Source organism: Anolis sagrei, chromosome 11 (genome assembly GCF_037176765.1).
Source record: "Anolis sagrei isolate rAnoSag1 chromosome 11, rAnoSag1.mat, whole genome shotgun sequence".
NCBI classification, from domain to species: domain Eukaryota; kingdom Metazoa; phylum Chordata; class Lepidosauria; order Squamata; family Dactyloidae; genus Anolis; species Anolis sagrei.
This window is the reverse complement of record NC_090031.1, coordinates 25302151-25317531: the sequence shown is the minus strand read 5'-3', so window position 1 is coordinate 25317531 and position 15381 is coordinate 25302151. Positions and strand designations below refer to the sequence as shown.

At 46.4% G+C, this 15381-nt stretch overlaps 1 protein-coding gene across 1 annotated transcript in view; it reads left to right on the top strand.

The window, feature by feature from the left end:
• Positions 1-13131, top strand: part of LOC132763481 (sarcoplasmic/endoplasmic reticulum calcium ATPase 3) — a 62236-nt gene extending 49105 nt beyond the window's left edge. Inside the window, exons 15-21 of the mRNA XM_060756975.2 lie at positions 1198-1418; positions 1787-1989; positions 4436-4521; positions 4842-4975; positions 6883-7000; positions 9222-9339; positions 13021-13131. Coding sequence (XP_060612958.2) covers positions 1198-1418; positions 1787-1989; positions 4436-4521; positions 4842-4975; positions 6883-7000; positions 9222-9339; positions 13021-13037 — 897 coding nt within the window. The 3' untranslated portion in view covers positions 13038-13131. The remainder of the gene's footprint in view (positions 1-1197; positions 1419-1786; positions 1990-4435; positions 4522-4841; positions 4976-6882; positions 7001-9221; positions 9340-13020) is intronic.
• Positions 13132-15381: the final 2250 nt, after the last annotated feature.

Genomic DNA, 15381 nt, shown 5'->3' with positions numbered 1-15381 from the left:
ATGGGTTAGCCAGATGAGATGGGATATCTGGATGAGATGGACTATCTGGATGAGTTGGACTATCTGGATGAGATGGGATATCTAGATGAGATGGACTGTCTTGATGAGATGGGATGTCTGGATGAGATGGGATATCTGGATGAGATTGAATATCTTGATGAAATGAACTATCTTGATGAGATGGAATATCTCGATGAAATGGGCTATCTGGACCAGATGGGATATCTGCATGAGATGAGATATCTGCATGAGATGGGATATCTGCATGAGATGGGATATATGAGTCAGATCCTATATCTGATTGAGATGGACTATCTGGATGAGATGGGATATCTGGATCAGATTCTATATCTGGATCAGATGGACTATCTGAATGAGATGGACTTTCCAATGAGATGGACTATCTGGATGAGATGGGATTTCTGGATGAGATCCTATATCTGATCGAGATGGACTATCTGGATGAGATGGGATATCTGGATCAGATCCTATATCTGGTTGAGATGAACTATCTAGATGAGATGGGATATCTGGATCAGATTCTATATCTGGACCAGATGGACTATCTGAATGAGGTGGACTATCCAATGAGATGGACTATCTAGATGACATGGGCCATCTGGATGAGATGGGATATCTGGATCAGATCCTATATCTGGATCAGATGAACTATCTGAATGAGGTAGACTATCCAATGAGATGGACTATATTGATGAGATGGGAAATCTGAATGAGATGGGATAACTGAATCCGATTCTATATCTGATTGAGATGGACTATCTGGATGAGATGGGATATCTGGATCAGATTCTATATCTGGATCAGATGGACTATCTGAATGAGGTGGACTATCCAATGAGATGGACTATCTGGATGAGATGGGTCATCTGGATGAGATGGGATATCTGGATTAGATCCTATATCTGGTTGAGATGAACTATATGGATGAGATGGGATATCTGGATGGGCTCCCTAGCTCCCTACAAATGCTCAGAATCTCATACTCATTGGGAGAGTCTATGATATGTTTTACGTCAACAAAGGTGATTGCTCAGCAGTTCCAAGGCTGTGTCCTGTAGAACCCTAGGGTTCTATGTGGAACCTCAGGGAACTAAATCCATCACTGTGGCCCTGTCTAGGAAGGATAAGATCAGCTTGTGTTTTCATCCTCCTCCCTTGAATCCTCATCTCCTGCAGACTGGTGACGGAGTGAACGATGCCCCGGCTTTGAAGAAAGCCGAAATTGGCATTGCCATGGGTTCTGGCACGGCCGTGGCCAAGTCAGCTGCTGAGATGGTCTTGTCCGACGACAACTTCTCCACAATCGTGGCTGCCGTGGAGGAGGGCCGGGCCATCTACAACAACATGAAGCAGTTCATCCGCTACCTCATCTCCTCCAACGTTGGGGAGGTTGTCTGGTAAGAGCCGCAAAGCCTGTTCGGTCCCTGACCCATTTTCCCTGAGCCGGGGCTGGGATTTGTAGTTTGGACCTCTTTGGTAAAAGCGGAGGCAAAGGACCTGGCTGAGCAACAACTCCCATTGCTATGAGCCACAGCCTTAAGTGCTTTCTGAAAGTGTGGACCAGAAGCTGCTTTGAGTACCAAATAAACTTGGTAAGAACAAGAACAACAACAACACTGTGTAACAAAAATAAAAATGAACAAAAAATACATTCCTGGTTTCCTGTTCTTGGCAGAATGGGGTTGAACTGGATGTCCTTTGGGGGTCCCTTCTAGCTCCATGAATGACAAGGACACCCCCCCCCCCCACCTCTTCATCTTTCCAGCATTTTCCTGACGGCCATCCTGGGCCTCCCCGAAGCCCTGATCCCGGTCCAGCTTCTGTGGGTCAACCTGGTGACGGACGGACTCCCGGCCACGGCACTGGGCTTCAACCCGCCGGACCTCGACATCATGGACAAGCTGCCCCGGAACCCCCGGGAGCCCCTCATCAGCGGGTGGCTCTTCTTCCGCTACCTGGCCATTGGAGGTGAGCTGTTCGGGTTGGGTGATAGGTGGAAGGAAGAAGGGATGGATAGAGCCATTCAAATGTTAGGCAGAGGGAGGGAGGGATCCGTTTGGGTTGGGCGATAGGCGAAGGAAGGGAGGGGTGGGGCCATTTGGATGGGGCAATAGGCATAGGGAGCAAGGGAGGGATGGAGCCATTCGGGTTGGGCGTTAGGAGGAAGGAGAGAGGGATGGATGGATAGAGCCGTTTGGCACAGGGAGGGAGGGAAGGATGGAGGGATGGATCTGTTTGGGTTGGGCGATAGGCAAAGGAAGGGATGGATAGGGCCGCTCAGGTTGGGCAATTGGCAGAGGGAGGGAAGGATGGATGGAGCCATTTGGGTTGGGCGTTAGGAGGAAGGAGGGATGAATGGATGTTTGGGTTGGGAAGTAGGCAGATGGAGGGATGAATGGATGGAGCTATTCAGGTTGAGCGTTACAAGGAAGAAGGGATGGATGGGTAGTGCCGTTCAGCACAGGGAGTGAAGGTGGGATGAATCCATTCAGGTTGGGTGATAGGCGAAGGAAGGGATGGATGGAGCCATTTGGGTTGGGCGATAGAAGGAAGGAGGGATGGATGGATAGGGCCATTCGGCAGAGGGAGGGAGGGAGGGATGGATCCGTTCGGGTTGGGTGATAGGCGAAGGAAGGGATGGATGGGATGGGGCCGTTTGGGCTGGGTGATAAGAGGAAGGAAGGAAGGAAGGAAGGAAGGAAGGAAGGAAGGAAGGAAGGAAGGAAGGAAGGGGTTGCTCGGGTTGGGTGATAAGAGGAAGGAAGGAAGGAAGGAAGGAAGGAAGGAAGGAAGGAAGGAAGGAAGGAAGGAAGGAAGGAAGGGGTTGTTTGGGCTGGCCAGTAAGCAGAGGGAGGGAGTGATGGATCTGTTCAGGTTGGGCGATAGGTGAAGGAAGGGATGGATGGGGCTATTAGGCCTGGGTGATAGTCAGAGGGAGAGAGGGATGGCTAGAGCCATTTGCGTTGGGCATTAGGAGGAAGGAGGGATAGATAGAGCCATTCGGCAGAGGGAGGGATGGATCCCTTCGGGTTGGATGATAGGTGAAGGAAGGGATGGATGGATGGGTGAGTAGGTGAGGTTGTTCAGGTTGGGCAGTAGGCAGAGGGAGGGAGGGATGGATCTATTCGGGTTGGGTGATAGGTGAAGGGATGGATGGATGGATGCATGGGTTGGGCAATAGGCAGAGGGAGGGATGGAGCCATTTGGGTTGGGCGTTAGGAGAAAGGAGGGATGGATAGAGCCGTTTGGCATAGGGAGGGATTCGTTTGGGTTGGGCAATAGGCGAAGGAAGGGATGGATGGAGCCATTTGGGTTGGGCATTAGGAGGAAGGAGGGATGGATGAATGGATAGAGCCGTTCGGCAGAGGGAGGAGGGAGGGATGGATCCGTTCGGGTTGGGCGATAGGCAAAGGAAGGGATGGATGGATGGAGCCATTTGGACTGGGTGATAAGTGGTGGGAGTGGTGGAGGGATGCAGTTTGCTAGCAGAACTGAATTACTGTGTCGCACCTCTTAAAAGCATCTTGCCAACAGGTAATATCAACATGTAATATAATTTTATTGATTAAATATAGGAAATAGGGAGGGGGATAAGAATTGATCCAGAGTCGCCGCTTTGAGGCTCCTTGTGGAGAGAAGAAGAGGGGTATAATAATAAACACAACAACAACAACAATAATAATAATCCAGACTGACAAAGTTTTGGAACACAATACACCAGACATCACGACTGTGGAAAAGAAAAAAGTTTGGATTATTGATGTCTTCATACTGGGTGACAGTTGCATTGAGGAAAAACAACAGGAAATACTCAGCCGTTATCAGGACCTCAAACTCGAACTACAAAGGCTCTGGCGGCATAAACCAGTACAGGTGGTCCCAGTGGTCATCGGCACACTGGGTGCCATGCCAAAAGATCTCAGTTGGCATTTGGAAACAATACACATTGACAAAATCATGATCTGTCAACTGCAAAAGGCCACCTTACTTGAATCTGCGCGCATCATTCGAAAATACATCACACAGTCCTAGATGCTTGGGAAGGGTTCGACTTGTGATTTTGTGATACGAAATCCAACATATATATCTCATTTGCTGTGACATACTGTAGTTTTGTGTCAGTAAAATAATAATAATAATAATAATAATAATAATAATAATAATAGAAGATAACATAGCTATTTTGCATATCCTTCGAGTGGGGTCTAAACAAACAACAACAACGATAATAATACTTCTGGAATTATCACTTCTGGTAGATTAACCATTGATTGTTTGCAAGTCGCAGTCAGTTCAGTAGGTTTTGTTCTTTAGTTGAATTTGTTTGTAAGTCGGAATGGGGACTTTTTTTGAAGAGTAATCAGCCCAATATACATATGCAAATACATGTCCTTCTCCCCCTTGTATGTTGCAGTGTATGTTGGGTTTGCAACCGTCGGCGCAGCAACCTGGTGGTTCCTTTATGACGCAGAAGGTCCCCAAGTTTCCTTCTATCAATTGGTAAGACACCAATTACCTTATTTGTGGGTTAATAATAATAATAATAATAATATTTATTACCCTCCTCTTTGGAGAACTTGATGATGATGATGATAAATGACAAATTAATTATTAAATGTCATTAAAAAAAAGATAAAACACTATTGGAAGACATACAACAAGATCCACAAGTTTAAATCCAAATTAAAATTCACAATTTAAAAGCCTTTTGGACCTAGTTAATGCTTCCGAGTTCAAGATGAGCAGTGTCGCCAGGCAGATTTAGACTGCATAGCAACCGATGAGGGTGATATTTGTGATTGAGTTTTACCTCCCTGCAGAGGAACTTCATGCGCTGCACGGGAGACAACCCCATCTTCGACGGCGTCGACTGCGAGATCTTCGAGTCCCGCTACCCAACCACCATGGCGCTCTCGGTGCTGGTGACCATTGAGATGTGCAATGCGCTCAACAGGTTCGGCTTCTTTGCCAGGGTTGTTGGATGGCTGTCTGTCAGGAGGGCTTTGATTGTGCCCCATTGCTTGGCTCTCCAAATTCTGGCATCTATTTATACCTATAGTCTGTATATAAAGGCCAATGTATATTTGAAGGTTTTGAAACAAGGGCTGGGTGGCCATCTGTAAGGAGGGCTTTGATTGTGCCCTCTTGCTTAGCAGAATGGGGTAGGACTGGATGGCCCTTGGCCTTTTCCAGGTTTAGGATCTATCTATCATCTATCTATCTATCTATCTATCTATCTGTCTATCTATGTTATCTGTCTATCTTATGTATTTATCTAATCCATGTTTTCTATCTCTATCTTATCTATTTTATTTCTGGAGGGCCACTTCACCTGACAATAACCTTTTTTGGTGCAAACAATCATTGTTTTATTTTTAATAGAATCCTAGAGTTGTGCAGGACCCCCAAAGGCCATCCAGTCCAACCCCCTTCTGCCATTATGTAGGAAAAGCACCATCAAAAACCCCCTGACAGATGGCCACCTAGCCTGTTTAGTAATAATAATAGTAGTAGTATCAGTAGAAACTCCAGGGGCCATCCAGTCCAACCCAACTTCTGTGCAGGAAAGGTATTATCAAAACACCCCTGACAGATGGCCATCCAGCCTGTTTAGTAATAATAGTAGTGGTAGTAGTAGTAGTAGTAGTAGTAGAAATCCCAGGGGCCATCCAGCTCAATCCAACTTCTGTGCAGGAAAAGCACCATCAACCCCACCCCCCAAACAGGTGGCCAACCAGCATCTGTTTAGTAATAGTAGTAGTAGTAGTAGTAGTAGAAGAAGAAACCCCAGGGGCCATCTAGTCCAACCCGACTTCCATGCAGGAAAAGCAACATCAACCCCCCCCCTCCGAACAGGTTGCCAACCAGCATCTGTTTAGTAGTAATAGTAGTTGTAGTACTACTACTACTAGTAGAAACCCCAGGGGCCATGTAGTTCAACCCGACTTCCATGCAGGAAAAGCACCATAAAAAAAAACCCAATAGATGCCCCCCCCCAGCCAGTTTAGTAATAGTAGTAGTAGTAGTAGTTGTAGTACTAGAAACCCCAGAGGCCATCTAGTCCAACGCGACTTCCATGCAGGAAAAGCACCATCAAAAACCCTCTGACAGATGGCAACCCAGCCAGTTTAGTAATTGTAGTAGTAGTAGTAGTAGTAGTAGAAACCCCAGGGGCCATCCAGTCCAACCCGACTTTCATGCAGGAAAAACACCATCAAAAAACCCCTGACAGATGGCAACCCAGCCAGTTTAGTAGTAGTAGTAGTAGTAGTAGTAGTAGTAAAAGAAACCCCAGGGGCCATCCAGTCCAACCCGACTTTCATGCAGGAAAAGCACCATCAAAAAAACCCTGATAAATGGCCACCCAGCCTGTTTAGTAATAATAGTAGTAGTAGTAATAGTAGTAGTAGTAGTAGAAACCCCAGGGGTCATCTAGTCAAAGCCAACTTCCGTGCAGGAAAAGCATCATCAAAAAACACCTGACAGATGGCTACCCAGCCTGTTTAGTAATAATAGTAGTAGTAGTAGCAGTAGTAGTAGTAATAGTAACCCCAGGAGCCATCCAGTTCAACCTGACTTCCGTGCAGGAAAAGCACCATTAAAAGCCCCCAACAAGTGGCCAACCAGCATCCATTTAGTAATAATAATAGTAGGAGGAGGAGGTCAACCCGACCCATGAAGGAAGAGCACTACCAAAGACCTCCTGACAGATGGTCATCCAGCTTCTGTTTAATAATGATAATGATAATAATAATGCAACTGTAGTATGCTAGCGTTGGGAGCTCATTGTGGTTTCTCTCCTTCCTTCCTTCCTTCCTTCCTTCCTTCCTTCCTTCCTTCCTTCCTTCCTTCTTTCCGCAGCGTCTCCGAAAACCAGTCCTTGCTGCGGATGCCTCCGTGGCTGAACCTGTGGCTGCTGGGGGCCATTGTGGTCTCCATGGCCTTGCACTTCCTGATCCTCTACGTCAAGCCCTTGCCGGTGAGTCCTGGGGAAGAGGAGGAGGAGGAGGTGGTCGTGGTGGTTTTGGGAACAGACCAATGCAATTTGAGTGTTTCTGTAGCTGCCACAAACTAGATTAAATGGGTTGAGACTTCATTGAAAAACCAGAGTAAAATGTGCCATAGCAGGGTGTCCCTCCCTCTGCGGAAACAAACGTTCCCCATACTATATGTAGTATAGCATTTCACCTGAATAACAGACAAGCATCTCTAGCTCTGAGGATGACCTGGGAAGGAAGAATCCCACTGGAGCATTGCAGCATACCCAAATACCCAGGAGTCACGCTGGACCGTTCCATCTACGCTGACGATCGTGCCATCACCACTCAAGCAGGGAGTTTTGAGATGGTTGAAGAGAAGCTCTCTGAAGCTTTAGGTGCTCTTACTGCCTATGACAGGGAAAACCAGCTGATTCTTCATCCAAGTTTAATCTATGCTGACGATCATGCCATCACCACTCAAGCAAGGAGCTTTGAGATGGTTGAACATAAACTCTTCAAACCTTTAGGTGCTCTTACTGCCTATGACAGGGAAAACCAGCTTATTCCTCATCCATCTAAGTTTAATCTATGCTGACGATCATGCCATCACCGCTCAAGCAGGGAGCTTTGAAATGGTTGAACATAAACTCTCTGAAGCTTTAGGTGCCCTTACTACCTATGACAGGGAAAACCAGCTGATTCCTCATCCATCTAAGTTTAGTATATGCCGATGATTGCGCCATCACCACTCAAGCATGGAGCTTTGAAATGGTTGAAGAGAAGCTCTCCAAAGCGTTAGGTGCTCATACTGTCTTATAACAGGGAAAACCAGCTGATTCCTCAACCACCTAAGTTTAATCTATGCTGATGATCATGCCATCACCGCTCAAGCAGGGAGCTTTGAGATGGTTGAACATAAATTCTCCGAAGCGTTAGGTGCCACTACCTATGACAGGGAAAACCAGCTAATTCGTAATCCATCTAAATTTAGTCTATGCTGACGATCATGCCATCACCACTCAAGCAAGGAGCTTTGAGATGGTTGAACATAAACTCTTCAAACCTTTAGGTGCTCTTACTGCCTATGACAGGCAAAACCAGCTGATTCCTAATCCATCTAAGTTTAATCTATGCTGACGATCATGCCATCACCACTCAAGCAGAGAGCTTTGAAATGGTTGAACAGAAGCTCTCTGAAGCTTTAAGTGCTCTTACTGCCTCTTACAGGCAAAATCAGCTGATTCCTCATCCAGCTAAAATGTAGATGTGTCCTTTTCATCTTAAGAACAGACAAGCATCTTGACCTCTGAGGATGACCTGGAAAGGAATCCCATTGGAGCATTGCAGCACACCCAAATACATGGGCGTCACTCTGGACCATGCTCTGACTTCTAATAAGCACTGCTTGACTATCAAGCAAAAAGTGGGTGCTAGAAACAATATCATACAAAAGCGGACTGGTACAACCTGGGGATCACAACCAGACACAGTGAAGACATTTGCCCTTGCGTATTGCTACTCTGCTGCTGAGTACGCATGCCCAGTGTGGAAGACATCTCACCACGTTAAAACAGTGAATGTGGCTCTTAAAGAGACATGCTGCATTATCACTGGATGTCTACGCCCAACACTGGTAGAAAAATTACACTGTTTATTGCACTACTTTAGCATCAGGCCAAGTTTTTGACTTTTTTTGTGGTTTGTTATGCATGATAACTGTATTCTCAGTTTGCTTCTGACACAATAAATGTAATTATATTATTCTTATTTTTTATTTATTTATTGACAGTATTTATATTCAGCCCTTCTCAGCCTGCAGGGGACTCAGAGCGGATCACAATGCACATATACATGGAAAACATTCATTGCCATAGACAAACAACATATATAAACAGACACACAAAGACTATTTAACTTTCCAGCTTCATGAGGGTATGATCAAATTCCAGCCACCAGGGAAGCTGTCGCTTCACAGTCCACTTGTGACACAAATGGAGCACTTCCTCATTCTTTTGCATGCTGCTGGAGAGTTTTATGGCATCGTAGATTGGTTAAATTAGCCTCTCCCGCATAAGCGGTACTTAAAATTTTCTACTTGACAGATGCAACTGTCTTTTGGACTGCAAAGGTCGACAGCAAGCTAGACAAATGGTTGGGAGCTTACTCTGACTCGGGCTGGCTTTGAATAATGGTTGTTATTGTTGTCTTCCCGCTTGCAAGCTGATCTTCCAGGTAACGCCGCTCAGCTGGCCGCAATGGCTGGTGGTGCTGAAGATCTCCTTGCCAGTCATCCTGCTGGACGAAGCCCTCAAGCTCCTCTCCCGGCACCCTCCCGACGGTAAGAAGCTTCACCCGGCTCCCTTGGCTAAGTACTTGGGAATCAGGACATGGGCAGCAGTCCCAAGAAAAATACCCCGTATCATCAGTACTGACAGAAACATTACTTGTACTGAAATGCAAAAAGGGACTCTGGAATCAATATGACTGGACAGGAATAGTTAACAATTTGGATACAAGTTGCTTTCCTCCTTTTCTTGCACAATGACATCACAGAAGGCCACTTCGCCTGGCCATAGCCAATCCACTTTCTTCCTTTTCCCATTGTACAACTTCCCCATTTTTTCTTTCTTTCCTTTCTCTTCCCTTCTTTTTCTTTCCTCCCTTCTTTCTTTCGTTCCTTTTCATTCTCTCTCACATCCCTCCTTTCCCTTCCTTCCCTTTCCCTTCTTTTTCTTTCCTCCCTTCTTTCCCTTTCTTCCCCCCTCTCTCTCACCTCCTTTTCCTTCCTTCCCCTTCCCTTCTTTTTCTTTCCTCCTTTCTTTCTTTCATTCTCTCTCTCCTCCTTCCTTTTCCTTCCTTCCCCTTCCCTTCTTTTCCTTCCTCCCTTCTTTCTTTCACTCTCTCTCTCTCTCTCTTCCTCCTTATCCTTCCCTTCTTTTTCTTTCCTCCCTTCTTTCTTTCATTCCCTTTCTTTCCCCCCTCTCTCTCACCTCCTTTTCCTTCCTTCCCCTATCCTTCTTTTTCTTTCTTTCTTCCCTTCTTTCTTTCATTCTCTCTCTCTCCTCCCTCCTTTTCCTTCCTTCCCCTTCCCTTCTTTTTCTTTGACTTTCTTCCCTTTCCCACAGCAGCAGCCAGTCCACTTCATTCCCTTTCTTTCTGAGTCACATGACGGAGGGCCACTTCACCTATCCACAGCCAATCTACTTTGTTCCTTTTCTCTTTGTACAACTTCCCCTTTTTCTTCCTTTCCTTAACCTTCCCTTTTTCTTTCCTCCCTTCTTTCTTTCATTCCCCCCTCTCTCTTCCCTCCTTTTCATTCCTTCCCCTTCCCTTCTTTTTCTTTTTCTTCCCTTCCCCTCAGCAGCAGTCAGTCTACATCACACTCTTTCTTTCTGAGTCACATGACGGAGGGCCACTTCACCTACCCACAGCCAATCCACTTTGTTCTTTTTCCTTTTATACAATTTCCTCTTTTTCTTTCTTTCCTTCCCCTTCCCTTCTTTTTCTTTCTCCCTTCTTTCTTTCATTCCCCCCCCTCTCTTCCCTCCTTTTCCTTCCTTCCTTCCCCTTCCCTTCTTTTTCTTTCCTCCCTTCTTTCTTTCATTCCCCCCTCTCTCTTCCCTCGTTTTCCTTCCTTCCCCTTCCCTTCTTTTTCTTTTTCTTCCCTTACCCTCAGCAGCAGTCAGTCTACATCACTCCCTTTCTTTCCGAGTCACATGACGGAGGGCCACTTCACCTACCCACAGCCAATCCACTTTGTTCCTTTTCCCTTTGTACAACTTCCCCTTTTTCTTTCCTTCCCCTTCCCTTCTTTTTCTTTCCTCCCTTCTTTCTTTCATTCCCCCCTCTATCTTCCCTCCTTTTCATTCCTTTCCCTTCCCTTCTTTTTCTCTGACATACTTCCCTTCCCCTTGGCAGCAGCCAATCCACTTCACTTCCTTTCTTTCCGAGTCACATGAGGGCCACTTCACCTGCCCACAGCCAATCTACCTTCTCTTTCCTTCTGTTCTGGATGGATTTTTCAAAATTCGAACCCCTCAATTATTTTAATTGGGAGAATGGGAGGTCTGCCTGCCACGTTTGGTCCAGATCCATCCAGCCACGGATGCGCACTACCAATGCGCAACCCATGCACATGATGCACACCCTCCTTCATCTACTTTGTATGTGTGCATAAGAGATAACACCCCCCCCCCCCAGCTTGCAAATGCTTGGTTCTCTTATGTTTCCGGTGTTTGAAGGAGTTGTGACCTTCCAAAGGATGCTGCCTGCCTGTCATTTCCCTGCCGGTGGAACCTGCTCCATAAAAGGCCCGGGCGCAGTCACACTGGGCACCCAACGCGGCCCCAAAAGAAAGGCCTTGTAGGGCAATCCATCTTTTGCTGCCGCTGCTGCTGCTGTTACCTTGGAATCAGATCTCTGTGCGAGAAACATGTTTTGCTTATTTGGCTCCAGGGCCCATTGGAATTGCCAACAAAACAACACTCGGTTTGTTTCCCGCTTGCCCAGAAATGCCTTTTCCTGTGCAAAACAAAGGCGGGCAAGAAAATAGGAGATTCAGAGCAAAACAATCAAAAGAGTGGGGTGTCCATGGCTTCAGTCTACACACACACAGAGAGAATGGGAAAGATTTGCTCTCTCTGGCTTCCTCTCTTTCTTTCCATATTCCTTCGCTTTCCCTCATAAACCTTCCCCCTCTACTTCCTTCCTTCCTTCCTTCCTTCCTTCCTTCCTTCCTTCCTTCCTTTCTGTTCATTTCCGTCCCTGTCCTCATTCCCTCACCTTTCCCTACTTCTTTTTCTTTTTCTCTTTCTTTCCTTCTTCCCTACCTTCCCTTCTTTTTCTTTTCCTCCCTCCCTCTCTTCCCCTTTCCTTTCTTTCCCTTTTTATCCCTTCTTTCTTTTTCCCTTCACTCCGTCCCTTTCCGCTGTGCACGTCACCTTTCTTTCCCAATGACATCATTCCATTTTCCCTTTCCCCTTCCTTCCTTCCTTCCTTCCTTCCTTCCTTCCTTCCTTCCTTTTCTTTTCCCTTCTTTCTTCCCCCTTCCCTCCCTCCTGCCCCCATAGACATCATCATTCCTTTTCTCCTTCCTTCCTTCCTTCCTTCCTTCCTTCCTTCCTTCCTTCCTTCCTTCCTTCCCCTCTTTTTATTTATTTATTATTTATTTTATTTATTTATTCCTTCCTTCCCCTCTTTTTCTCCTTCCATTTCTTTCCCTTCTTTTCCCTCTTTCTTTTCCCTTCCCTCCCTCCCTACCCCCATACACATCATCATTCCCCTTCTCCTTCCTTCCTTCCTTCCTTCCTTCCTTCCTTCCTTCCTTCCTTCCTTTCTCTTTTTCTCCTTCTGTTTCTTTCTTTCCCCTCCCTCCCTTTCCCATATACATAATCATTCCCTTTTTCCTTCCTTCCTTCCTTCTTTCCTTCCTTCCTTCCTTCCTTCCTTCCTTCCTTCTTCTCTTTCTGACCTTCTGTTTCTTTCCCTTCCTTTCCCTTTCCTCCCTCTCTTCCCCATGCACGTCATCATTCCTTTTCTCCTTCCTTCCTTGCTTCCTTCCTCTCTCTCCTTCCATTTCTTTCCCATTTTTTCCCTTCTTTCTTTCCCCTTTCCTCCCCCCCTTCCCCATACACGTCATTATTCCCTTTCTCCTTCCTTCCTTCCTCCCTCCCTCTCTCCCTCTCTTTTTCTCCTTCCATTTCTTTCCCTTCTTTTCCCTTCTTTCTTTCGCCTTCCTCCCTCCCTTCCCCTTTGTACACGTCATCTTTTTTCCCCAATGACATCCTTCCTTCCTCTCTTTTTTCTCCTTTCCTTCCTTTTCCTTCTTTTCCTCTTCCTTTCTTCCCTAGTGACATGACAGAGGGCCACTTCACCTAGCACGTGCCTCCCTGCGTAACACCCTTAGGCTTTTCTAGACATGGACTTCCTTCCTTTTTCCCTTTGAGTCTCCTTGTGGAGAGGGAAATGGGGTCCAAATAAGAACTGGAATCCCTTCCCTTCCTTCCCTTTCCTTTCCCAGGCAAAGACATCAAGTAGCGGAAGGGGCCTCGATGGCCGCCGCTTCCACGCGAAAGGACCGGGACCCCGCCGCTCTTCTCTGGGACCGGAGGACACGCATGTTTGGAAGCGCCACCAAAACCCACCGGCGGAGATGCATGTTTTCCGAAGCCTCGGACTTAAATGCGGGCACATCGTCAGCGGACGTGAAAAACCGATCTTTCGTTTTGTTTGTTTTTTTTCCTCGTTTCTTTGGATATTTTTTCGCTTTCCGGATTTATTTTTGAAGTTTTCTTGTTAGGCAAGCTTTTTGTTTTCTGTACATATGGGTGCAAACACTGGACAGCTAAATTATGGGGTTTTTGTGGGGGGGTGGGCTGGGCCGGGAGTCCTTTCTCTCTCCCCAGATTGTTCCTTTTCTCTCATTTCCCTCCTGTTGCTTAGCTCCCCTTCTAACAGATCATGTCCAAGGTTTCGGGAGAGAAGCAGGCCTGGGATTTTGGGGAGGACGCCTTCCTTCCGGGCCGGGTGTTTCTCCTGATTCATCGTGCCATAAATAATGCGGTTTGTGGTTTTCTCTCCTTCCTCATCATCCCTCCTCCCTTCCTTCCTTCCTCCTTCCTTCCTTCCTTCCTTCCTTCCTTCCTTCCTTCCTTCCTTCCTTCCTTCCTTTTCTTCCCTTGGTGTCCCTCATATACTTCCCCTTTTTATTTCCCCCTTTCCTTTCTCTTCCTTCTGACCTTCCCTTCTTCCTTCCTTCCTTCCTTCCTTCCTTCCTTCCTTCCTTCCTTTTCTTCCCTTGGTGTCCCTCATATACTTCCCCCTTTTATTTCCCCCTTTCCTTTCTCTTCCTTCTATCCTTCCCTTCTTCCTTCCTTCCTTCCTTCCTTCCTTCCTTCTTTCTTTTTCTCTTTTTGCTTTCTTTCTTCCTTTTTTTCTTCCCTTGGTTTCCCTCTTACACCTTCCCCCCTTTTATTTCCCCATTCCTTCCCCTTCCTTCCTTCCTTCCTTCCTTCCTTCCTTCCTTCCTTCCTTCCTTCCTTTTTTCCTGCCTGCCCTCCTTTTCCTTTCTCCCCTTTCTTCTCTCTCTCTCTCTCCCTTCTTTTTCCCTTCCTTCCTTTTCTTCTCTTGGTTGCTCTCATATACTTCCCCCTTTTATTTCCCCCTTTCCTTTCTCTTCCTTCTGTCCTTCCTTTCTTCATACCTTCCTTCCTTCCTTTTCTTCCCTTGGTTTCCCTCATATACTTCCAACTTTTATTTCCCCCTTTCCTTTCTCTTTCTTCTGTCCTTTCCTTCGTCATACCTACCTACCTTCCTTCCTTCCTCCCTTCCCTCCCTCCCTCCTTCCCACCCTCCCTCCCTCCCTCCTTCCCTCCCTCCCTCCCTCCCTCCCTTCTCTGTTTTTGCTTCCTTCCTTCCTTTTCTTCTTCCCTTGGTTTCCCTCTTACACCTTCCCCCTTTTTATTTCCCCTTTTCCTTTCCCTTCCTTCCTTCCTTCCTTCCTTCCTTCCTTCCTTCCTTCCTTCCTTCTTGCCTGCCTGCCTGCCTGCCTGCCTGCCTGCCTGCCTGCCTGCCCTCTTTTTCCTTTCTCCCCTTTTTTCTCCCTCTCTCTCTCTCCCCCTTCTTTTTCCCTTCCTTCCTTCCTTCCTTCCTTCCTTCCTTCCTTCCTTCCTTCCCTACCCCTATCACCTTTCTTTGCTAGCGACATTACAGAGGACCACTCAGGTAATGTCACAACGAGTCAAAAGGGGACACTTCACCAATAACAACAACAACAACTTTATTTTTGTACCCTGCCAACCATCTCCCTTAGGGGACTTGGGGCAGCTTACAAAGGATAAGCCCAACATTACAATTAAAACACACAAGTAAAACACTTTAACCAATTAAAACATCAGATAAAACAAATCCAACACAATTGAAAGCAATATTTTATTTATTTATTTATTATTCAAACTTATATGCCGCCTCTCCCCTAGGGCTTGGAGCGGCTTACAAGAAACACTCAAATCTAACACAATTTAAAACAACATATCAAAGATCGAAAAACAATATGGCTGAATAATAATAGCCAAGCCACCCCAGTGACATCACAGAGGCCACTTCAACTAGCCAACCCCCATTGTGTTGCCAACGGACAGACAAAACATGCATACATTGACTTTTGCATGCACACACACACACGCTGCACTCCTCAAAGCCAGCGCTCTGTGGTCCATCCTTCCTCCCTTTCTTTATTCCTTCCCCCTTCTTTTCTTTCCTCCCTCCCTCCTTCCTTCCCTCTCTCCTTCCCTCCTTTCTTCCGCCCTTCCTTTTTTTCTTCCTTCCCTCCTTCCTTCCCTCCCTCTTTCAGTTATTCCTTCCTTCCTTCCCTCCCTCTCTC